The 10406-nt window shown below is 59.8% G+C and overlaps 1 protein-coding gene across 1 annotated transcript; it reads right to left on the bottom strand.

The window, feature by feature from the left end:
* Positions 1-4793: 4793 nt before the first annotated feature.
* Positions 4794-7750, bottom strand: LOC307067644 (forkhead box protein J1-like; the record flags this gene model as incomplete). Its single annotated transcript, XM_079725140.1, has 2 exons — positions 4794-5561; positions 7253-7750. The coding sequence occupies 2 exons, from the start codon at positions 7748-7750 to the stop codon at positions 4794-4796; spliced, it is 1266 nt and encodes a 421-aa protein (XP_079581266.1).
* Positions 7751-10406: the final 2656 nt, after the last annotated feature.

Raw genomic sequence — 10406 nt, 5'->3', positions numbered from 1 at the left:
CTTCTAGAACATCATTTCCCTAGGACAGAAGGAAGGCACTGTGAGTCCATAAAGCAGTGAAATGAGTCTACTGATTGTCAGAAGACAGAACTGATCACCCTCATGGTATGCATACATTTCCTGTCCGTGTGAGATGGCTGGGAGGTCCAGCAGAGGCAGATTTTGCTTGGCGAGGCAGGATCGGCCCATAGGGACCAGGTGTGAGGCACGTTACAGAGGGACCAGGTCTGAGGCACCTTACAGAGGGACCGTGGGACTGTCAGGAATAGCCTTGGTAATAGTTTAGCTCACACTGTTTCTCTCAGGTGGAAATAAAAGTTGTCAAATGAAAAAGCAAACCGTGAGATCATAAAACTTTCAGAAACCCTTTAGGATCCCCAATCCCATCCAGATACTCCTTTGAGAACATCTGGCTCAAGAGAAAGTTGTAGAGTCCCCACTGGGAGCTGGGCATTCCATATACTTGGGCCACACCTCCGTCAGAGCACTTCTCACGCTGAGTTATAACTCTGATTCCTCCATCAGACGGAGCTCCGGGATGGGTGGGATGGGTGGATTGGGGGCGTGGGCAGGCAAAAGCCATGTCACTCGGTCTTTGTGTCCCCCAGTGCCAGGAAGATGTGAGATGGCTGTGCCAGGTAAATACTAAGTGAATTGGAGGACAGACACCCTCTCAAGGGTCTGCCCTGGAAGACTTCCCTCTGGAACTCACCCCACGCCTATTACGCTGAGACCAGCGCCCTCTGCTAATCGGACAGTCCCTCTGCCTGCACCCTGCCTCTAACAGATCCAAGTGCAGCAGCTTGGAAGGCTTCTTCCAGAACAGCCCCCATCCTATTTGCATCCTCTGCCAGCGCCGGCAGTCCCTCTGACCGGGGAGGGGCACCAGCGTCCACCTTGCTCTTACCTCTGCATCCTGCTCTTCGGCGGTGGCGGCGAGGCCCGCAAAGTTGCAGTCTGGAGACGCCGCTGGCGTCACCTGCAAAGGAGCAACAAAAGTCAAGGTGCAGATGTCACCGGCTCTCCTACCCAGCTCGCCTGGCAGCAAACGCAAACCAAGTCCTCAGGACAGAAGTGGTGCCACATGGAAGATCACATCTGAGGGAGTCTTTGATTCAACGACACGGTACCCTGTTTTCCAGGGCTCCCCTCCTGAGCACTGGGGGGCTTTGCTGATCTCCCTGGCAGGCCCTGGACTGAGCTCCTTGGGACTCGAATACAGAGCAGAGCAGAGCGGCGAGGGCGATCCCATGCTCCTCTCTTACCTCTGCTTCTTCTGAGGTGGTCCTGCTGGCGGGCCGGGGGCAGGGGAGAGCCTCCCCGTCCTCTTCCGTGCCAGGGGCGATGTAGGAGCCGGACATGGAGGAGACGCTGTCGGTGCTGATCTGGGAGGACACCATGGACATGACCTTCCTTCTTCAAGTCTGGGTCCCCAGTATGTTGAGGGGGGCAGAGGCGGGGAGAAGAGTGTTTCCTGCCCTCAGCTCAGCTCTTCAGGAGGCCTGGCGCATTTGCTTCAGGCCAGCATGGAATCCCATCCCGGGGGCCTTCCCGTCACTGGAGCTGGGGGTGGCCTGTCCCGTGGGCAGACGGGGAGGGTCCCCAAAGACTGAGTTCTTGAACATTGCCCCTCATCCCTTTCCTGGCTGGCGATACATGGGGGAGGGAGGATAGGGAAGAGGTGGAAAGTGAGGAGACAGAAAGCTGGCTTCTTGCTTTGGGAAGGGACTGTACCACACCTGAGGGTGAAGTGGCTGAAGGGCTTCTCACCTCAAAAGTGGAGATCAAAGGAAATGCGAAACCTGCCCAGAGAGCTTGAGTCATGGGCTCAAAGCCACACAGGGCAAAAGAGAAAGGACAACTCAGTGCAACATGGGGTCCTGGATTGGGATGCTGGACTGGAGAGGAGCATTACTGGGGTGATCTGCAAGACGTGAAGGGGGTCTGCGGTTACATGGGATTACCAGGTCAGTGTTCATTTCCTGATTGTGATGGTGGTACTGGGATTATGGAGGCGTGTCCTTGTTCTAAGGAAACACACACTAAAGTATCTAGTGCTAATGGGGCAGCCTGTCTGCAACTTACTGTTAAGGGCGCAAAATATATATTGACTGGGATTACATTGAATCTCTAAAGAAATACGGAGTCACTGAACGTTTTTTGAAAAAGCCACCCAGCCAAGGGCCGGGGCAGGGATGAATAGGAGGGACAGGATGCACTGACGCTTCCCGCCCCCTCCACCGCCAACCCCCAAACGCTGCCTGCTGAAAGGGTGTGTGAAGCCCTGTGTTCTGGCCGCTTCGGAGCCCCCTCTTAGCTTTGGCTGCTCGTTGGCAGCATCCATGGACCCTTAAAAGTGCCAGTGTTTGGGTCCCAGCCCCAGAGACGCTAGTCCCAAGCATAGGGATTTTCAGGAGCACCTGGTGATTCTTCCTGGCAGCCAGAAGCTTCTTCAGCCTTTCCTTACCTGGCAGGCAGTTCTGCCAGCCCCTGACCTTGCCCCTCTTCCCCCAGCATGGGCCCAGGCAGAGGGTGAGGAGGTGGGACAGTGACCGGCCCCACCTGTCAATCCAGGGTGTACCCCTTTTGGCGGGGGCTGGAGGCTGAGCCTGGGGACCAGTGGAGAGGCTGGAGCCCCCATGTTCCCCCAGTGCTGGGGAGCGTGGGGAGGAAGGCCGGAGGGTGGTGGGGAGAGGGAGGGAGTCGTTGCTTAGGGGGTGAAGGGAGTCTCAGAGGGAGGCTGGGGCAGCCTCCTCAGCAAGCGGTGGGAAGGGGATGGGCTGCCTCCTGAGCTCTGTAAGGCCCCAACCCGGCTGGCCCTGCAGTGTGCGCACCTTTCTGAAATATTTGGAATAATTAGCAAGGGAAAGCAGCAAGTTGGCGGGGGAATGCCAGGTTGTCCTGGAGCCAGCCTCGAGTGCAAGGAAAGAAAGGGGCTTCAGGAGAAAGGGGCTCGTGGAGGCTGGGCAGGATTGTGTAGGACAGTGCCCATTTGTGTGTGTGTGTGTGTGTCTGTGCGCACGTGCACGTGAGTGCTGGGGGAAGGGGCTGTGCACCACAAGGGCGTGCTGGCGGGGCCAGGTGCGGGCTCAGGGGAGAGACGGGTTCCAGGCAAAGCTGGGGTGAGGGGGTTGAAAGGTGCCTGCCGAGTGTCACATATTTGCTGTGCCTCAGTTTCCCCATCAGAACTCTGCTACGTTGATTCCTCACAGGCTGGAGCTGTAGGGTCTAGGCACCCCGTCTTCCGTCTGCCCTGATGGCCTCCCTCAGCCCCAACCTGCATTGGAGGGAAGGCCCTGGGCGGGGTGAATGAACCCCAGGGTGGCAAGTGGGGCCCCAGGGGCTGGGGCCCTCTGACCTCACACCCTGTCCCTTCAGGAAGGGACCAAGGGAGGGAGGAGCTGGAGACAGGCCCAGGCGAGGGCCGCAGGTGAGTCTGGGCAGGCCCTCAACTTGGGCGAGGTGGGGAACGTGAGCCGAGCCCTGGGCAAGAACGGCCTTTGTGAGTGAGTCTCCAGGGCCAGGGAGGGGGCTGTGCCTCCTTTGCCGCCTGCTCCTCGGGCCTGTGGGTACAGTCTCCCCATTGCACATCTAGAGGTGCCGAGGCCCTGGCTGCAGGGGACCCCGAGGGCCGCCTCTCAGCCCCTTTCTCTCTGGGGACCCAGAGATCATGAGGAGTGCATCAGGGGACACTCTGCAGGCCTTTGGTGCCCCCCATCTTCCTCCCAGCCATTCCCCCTTGGGCCGTGGCCTCCCCAAAACTGGCCCATGCTTTTCCCCAGAGAAAGTTGCAAGCAGGTCCAGTTTGAGATTTTTTTTAAACTTTATTTTTAAAAATGTTTTTATTGTAAATAACTTTCTATGAAAAAGGTTAAATTGCCCAATGGGTTAGGAGAGTGGATGTGGGATGCAGCCCAGGGGGTTTATGGTGGAGCAAGACACTCCCCCGCAGGAGTGCAAGCAAGGGCACGGGGCCATCCCCCCTTCCTGGTCCCAGTGGTTCTAGCAAGCACTGCGTCCCTCCCAGTTAAGCCTCCGCTATAGCTACACTCACTACATCAGTCTGTCTGTCCCCTTTCCCCCTGCAGCTTGGCTGCCCCAGCCCCTAACCCCCAGATCCCCAACTCCCCGCTGCTCTCAGCCTCAAGTTGGGCTCAAAGATTAGGGACACATACCCTGTGCTCCATCTCTAGGGATGAAGCCAGAAGATCCCAGAGGCCTTAGAAAATCTCCTGGCTCCACCCAGCACCCCGGCCTCATTTCTGTCTCCTCTCTCTTCCCCCCTCCGCCTAGCTCCTCCTCACAGACTGCCGGGAGAGGCCTCTTGGGTATTAATTTGCAGTCACCTAATCAGTATTTCTTGTACCTGGGAACTTTCTCTGGATAGAGACCTGGGGAGGAGAGCAGGAGAGAGAGAAGCTTCGAAGCTAAGGTGTTCTGGGGCGGGCCCTGTACTGATGTTTCCAGCTTGGCCAGGGCCCCTCCAAGCCGCAGCTCTCATAGTGCAGGGCCCTTAGCGTGTCTCTGGGGCAGGGAAGAAGTGGATCAACGAAACACTGTGTGTATGGGGGGCTGGGGAGCGGAGGCAGCAGTTTTGGTCCTGGGCCCCAATTCTCAGCCTGCTGGACTAGGATCTGAGGATGGCCTGGGCTGGGGGCCGTGTGGCCTGGCGGGGTGACCTGGCCCAGCCCCTGCCTGGGCGGTAGGGTGTCCATGGGCCTGCACTGGCGGGGAGGGGGGCAGTCTGGGTCCAGACTTCGGTGCTGTCTGGAGGTGGGGCAGGGCCTGGCTTCTTACAAGAAGGCGCCCAGGCTGGCCCAGTCATGCAGGTCAGAGGCCAGTGTGGCATCCCCGGCCTCAAAGAGGGGCTCAGGGGGCAGGGAGCTACGGGTGCTCTCGTCCCAGGGGTGCTGCAGGAAGGATGTGGCCAGGAAGGTCTCATCAAAGTCCAGGCTGTCGGTAGCCTGCTCCACTGGAGGCCCCCAGGTAACAGGGCACTCGATGTGGTGGCCGTGGATGGTGAGGTCCACGTCCCCGTGTGAGGCGGGGCTCAGCGGCGGGATCAGCTCCGAGGTCTCCAGCGTGCCCAGCTCCCCGTCCAGCGTGCCAGCGTCCAAGATGGCCTCCCAGTCAAAGTTGCCCTTGAGGGGTTCCAGCTCACCCTGCTCCTCCTGGGTCAGCAGCAGGGGGCTGGAGGGCCGCGGGACCTTGGCCTCCTGCTTGGGCAGCGGCTGTTGACGCTTACGCCCCAGCCTGCCCTCGCCTGCACCCCAGCCCGCCTCCCCAGTGGCCTCCTCGAACTCCCGCAGCAGCTGCTGGGCCTCGGTGCTCACGGTCAGTGGCCCAGCCCATGGGGCGGCGCTGGGCTCCGGCGCGGCCTGGCGGGCAAAGGCCGGGTGGATGTGGACTGGGGGCAGCCGCCGCTTCTTCAAGGCCCCACTCAGCAGCCGCTCGGCGTACTGGGGGTCGATGCGCCAGAAGCCCCCCTTGCCTGGCTCGTCCTTCTCCCGAGGCACCTTGATGAAGCCCTTGTTCAGGGACAGGTTGTGGCGGATGGAGTTCTGGACACAGGGAGATAGGAGAGAAGGAAGACAGCTGGGTGAGTGGGTGGGCTCAGTGATGGGGGGCTCCTAGCGCCACTGCCAGTCCCACCACCACCTTCTCTCCGATGGGGGCAGGGGAGACAGAGGCGCTGCTCCGACCGGGAGGCTCTGGGACACCAGCCACGGGGCACCAGGCGCTGGGAGTGCTGTCGGGGGTTTTTGTTCCCTTTTGCCAGGATATCTGCCTGCTCAGTCATCCGAGCCCTGAGCCGCAGGGTGGCTCTCAGTGCCACCCTGTCCTGCCCTCCCTCCCTTACCCCGCCGCTTGCGGCCTCTGGTCAAAGGCCTTGGCTCCCCCAGGGCCTGGACGGCCATCTCCCTCTGCCTGGGCCTGGCTGGCCTTCTCTGTTTGTGAAATGAGTGAGTGGGTGTGAGGGTGTGTGTGTGGGGGTGGGGGGATGAAGTGTGGGAGGATCTGATGACTTTCCTTGTTTCTAGAGCCGGCTGCTGGCCTGGACCCTCACCCACCATGTCCCCCTCCTCCCACCCCAGGCTCTGAGGCCTCAGTTGATTATTACCCAGCCAAGAGCATAGCGCTCATTCCTGGGGCCTCTCAGGCTTGGAGTAGGGTGGGGGGTGGTGGAGGGTCTCTGCTTTCTCACCAAGGTTACAAATGGTACCTGCCCCAGGGTCAGGGCCCAAGCAAACGTGGAATAGCTGGGATCACAGGAACTGTGATCCTGTGACCTGTGCCACAGGGAAAGGATCTGTGCATCCTCAGGGTCTCTGTCCCCAAGTAGCCCCTGATCCTGATGGTCGAAGATGCTCAGGGCAGTGTGTGCCCAGCCTGAATCACCATCCTGCCTTGTTCACGCCTGGGTGCACAGTCCAAACCACGCTGGGGCACAGGGTTCTGGGGCCTGGTGCGTGGGGCCGGCAGGTGAGTAGTACCCCCTGGCAAGACTGGGATGTTTACATGGTGGCCTGGGCCCCTTGGCTGCTCTGTGCCAGGTTCCGGAGACTTGGAACATGAAGCCAGTGTGGGAGGAAAGAGCCCCTGTGGAAAGCACGTGGCTGAGGTAATTGTCCCCCCAGGGAGGTTGATGAGAAGAGGGGGAGGAGTGAAGGCAGGAAACTAGGGAGGGCTTGGGGTGGGGGCTGGCACAGCAGCTTTCGGAAGGCCCCGTAGCCCTTCAACTGGGACACAGATGGCCTTCACACCCCGCAGCACGCCCCTCTCCCCTCCCAGACCCCCTCCAGCCAACTGAAAGCAGGCAGGATGCAGAGCCTGGCAGGAACGACGCTCTGCCTCCAGTCAGGCCCTGACAAACTGACCTCGAGGAGGGTAGTGTCTAGGAATTCCAGGACTTGGGACAAAAATGTGTCCCTCAGTCCATCAACCTACCCTGGGGGGCTGTGTGCACGCATAGTTCAGCCCTGGTCTTTGGGCTGAGCCTGCCGGATGAGTGACAAGTTCTTTCCACTTGAACCTCTATGTCGGCACCCCTACAGCCCTCTGAACATCCTCCCTCCTCCGTCTCTGAAGTCAAAGGGGCAGCAGTCCAAGCACTGGGCTCCCTTGAGGTCCTTCCTCGACGGCCTTCCTCTCTCGGGGCCCTGGCCGTACCGCGCCTACTTGGCCTGCGGATCTGGGATGTGAGTCCAGTCCGTGCGGGCATGGGGAGGGAGGGAGGGAGTGCCTCCCCTACCTGCCAGGTGGGATCAGCGTGACGGAAGTAGCAGAAGTTGTCCGTGATCCACTTGTAGATGGCCGACAGGGTGATCTTGGTGGCCTTGCTGGCCTGCATGGCCATGCAGATGAGCGTGGCATACGAGTAGGGCGGCTTCACGTGCGGGTTGGTGGCGTGGTCCACGTCGTCGGGAGGCGAGGCCTGCAGCCCCGAGGGGGCGCTCCGCGGCGTGCAGGAGTACGTGGGCTTGCCAGGCGTGTGCGGCTGCCCCAGGCAGGCGGGGTCCGCCGCCAGGGGAGACCCCGGCTCGGCCGAGCCTGACAGCTCGTGGTAGCCGTGGGGGTCGGTGTCCCCCGAAGGCAGGGCGGGGACCTTGGCGTTGAGAAGGGAGAATTCCTGCAGCCACTGCAGGCTGGTCAGGCTGTCATTCAGGGCGTTGGACTCCTCCAGGCCGCCTTCCGGTCCGGCCTCCTCCGCTGCCCCTGCTCCTGAGACGCGTAGCCAGCTCTCCGCCATATCTGCGGGGACTCTCCGAGGGGGCTGTCAACATCCACGAGCCGAGCCGAGGGTGGCCGCCGAGCTCTCCGGCCCGCTGACTCCCGCGGCTTCAGTTACGCAGCCTCCCGGAAGCGGGCTTCCATCCCGCGATCCGGGGGTAGCCTCCTCCAAACTGAATGGGGTGCCTGCGGGGACCAGAGCGGGAACTGAGCCCTCTTTCCCCACCCCCGAGGGGAGAGTGTGTGCGAGGGGGGAGGCTCTTACTAAAATCCTTCCTGCAGCTGGGGAGGATCTTTTACTGCCGAGGTCTGGGAAACAGAAGGTGTGCCTGGGGGTCCGACCCACACGGGGTTCGCCTCGCTCTTTTCCTCTTTGATCTTTTAGGGGAGACTTAATTAGCCAAACGAGGGAATAGTGTAGGGGCATGCGAGGCCACCCCTTTCTCCCTCAAAGCGGGGAATTAACCACCCTCTCTCCGTCCACAACCAATGGAAATGGGGCGAGAGAGTCCAGGAGGGCAGTACGACGGGTCGGGGGGCGGGGGAGTACGTCTGATCTTTGAAAAGGGATATTAGGATGGGGATCAAGGGGAAGGAAGGAAACAATACAGAGAGTTATAAGGGGGCGGGAAGTGAGTGTCCCCCAAACGCCTCTGATGTCAGTCCCCGGGCCCACCACTTCCGTCGGGGACGGATGGGAGAGCGGGCTGGTACTGACGCCCTCCCTTCCCACGGCCTGCAGCCCTCCCCGTCCCTTACCTGGCTCAGAGCGCAGCCCGGGCCAAAGGAAGGTTCTCAAAGAAATTCCTCCCACCGCCCACCCTCACCGCGGCTCTCTGCTCCCAGCTCGAGGGCCCAGCCAGCAATCCTGGTCGCCACTCACGCCCGACAGCGCCTCTCTGAAAGCCAGCGGCCTTGGACCGGCACTCAGTAGCCGCTCGCAAGGCGTCTCCTGCTGCCGTGGCGACGCCCCGCCCATATAAACAGCTTCCGCTTCTGCCATTGGCCAGGGCGTCTCCAACGAGACCGCGGGCTCTTAACCGCTCTCTCACGCGGTAACTCTCTTCCAACTCCCTCCTGCCGCCCTCTCCCGCGCGCGACCCAGCCCCGTACCCGCCACCGCGTCCCGGCTCCGCGCATTCCCGCCCGAGGGCCCCGCGCAGGGCTCGGAGAGGCGCGCGGCTCGGCGCTCCCGCAGAGGCCCCGGGGCCCTCGGCGAGCAGTTCGCCGCGGGAACCGTACTCCGCCCCACCCCCTTCCCATCTGGGCTGCTCAGAGGTGGCGACGGCTCCTGGGACGCAGCCCGTGGCGCGGGGGCCAGGGCTGGGTGCATGCTTGGGGCTTTCCTTTCCTCTCCTCTGGGCTGCGAGTGGCACTTGCTCACGTTTCTGCGGCCTGTCCCTGTCTCCCGACCGAGTGTCGTCTTGGTGCCCGCAAGCAGGTCTGACTCTCCGATGCCACCTGCCGCTCAGGTCCGCAGAAACCGCAGCCCCGGTCGCAGACACCCCAAGGCGGCTAGGGTAATCCAGTGTTTCCCGGTAAGCGCTGCCTCCCCGCCCCGTCCTCAGCAAGATTCCCAGAAGCTGACATTCCAGAGGCTTCTTCGGAAGTGCTCTCCCTTCTTTCCAGATAGCCGAGGAAACAGAGCCGGTGGGTGAAACCCAGGAAAGCCGTGGACTTGCCAAATTCTTTTACTGGGGTCATTGGCCCCATTAATTTCACCAGCCTTTAAGTGACGGACTAACGGTGGACTGTGGTCCTTCCTCCTCCCGTCCCCCAGCCTCCCTCCAGTCACCAGCTTTCCTGCTCTTCAGGTACTGAGGAGCTGCAGTTGGAAGTTCTCTGGTTGAAGGGGGTGGGTGCAGGTGAGGGCTCCTTATCAGGCCTCTGCGCAGGAGCTGTGCCCGGGGGATGGTACACCAGCTCCCACCCAGAAACATGTCTTTCCCTCTACCCCTTGCCCTCTCTCACTCCTCCATGTCCAGCTTGTCTTGAGTCAAAGTTTTTTTTTTCTTCCCAAGTATTTATTGTTTTTATTTTTATTTTTGTTTTATTTTTATTTTTTATTAGTTTCTGCTTTATAACAAAGTGAATCAGTCATACATATACATCTGTTCCCACATCCCTTCCCTCATGCATCTCCCTCCCTCCCACCCTCCCCATCCCACCCCTCCAGGCGGTCACAAAGCACCGAGCTGATCTCCCTGTGCTCTGCGGCTGCTTCCCACTATCTATCTATCTTACGTTTGGTAGTGTATATATGTCCATGCCTCTCTTTCGCTTTGTCACAGCTTACCCTTCCCCCTCCCCATATCCTCAAGTCCATTCTCAAGTAGGTCTGTGTCTTTATTCCTGTTTTACCCCTAGGTAAACATGACATGACATTTTTTTAAATTCCATATATATGTGTTAGCATACGGTATTTGTCTTTCTCTTTCTGACTTACTTCACTCTGTATGACAGACTCTAGGTCTATCCACCTCATTACAAATAGCTCAGTTTCGTTTCTTTTTATGGCTGAGTAATATTCCATTGTATATATGTGCCACATCTTCTTTATCCATTCATCCGATGATGGACACTTAGGTTGCTTCCATCTCCGGGCTATTGTGAATAGAGCTGCAATGAACATTTTGGTACATGTCTCTTTCTGAATTATGGTTTTCTCAGGGTAT

The sequence above is a fragment of the Hyperoodon ampullatus genome, assembly GCF_949752795.1.
Source record: "Hyperoodon ampullatus genome assembly, chromosome: 19".
NCBI classification, from domain to species: domain Eukaryota; kingdom Metazoa; phylum Chordata; class Mammalia; order Artiodactyla; family Ziphiidae; genus Hyperoodon; species Hyperoodon ampullatus.
The sequence above is the reverse complement of the archived record's forward strand: the minus strand, read 5'-3'. Positions and strand labels throughout refer to the sequence as shown.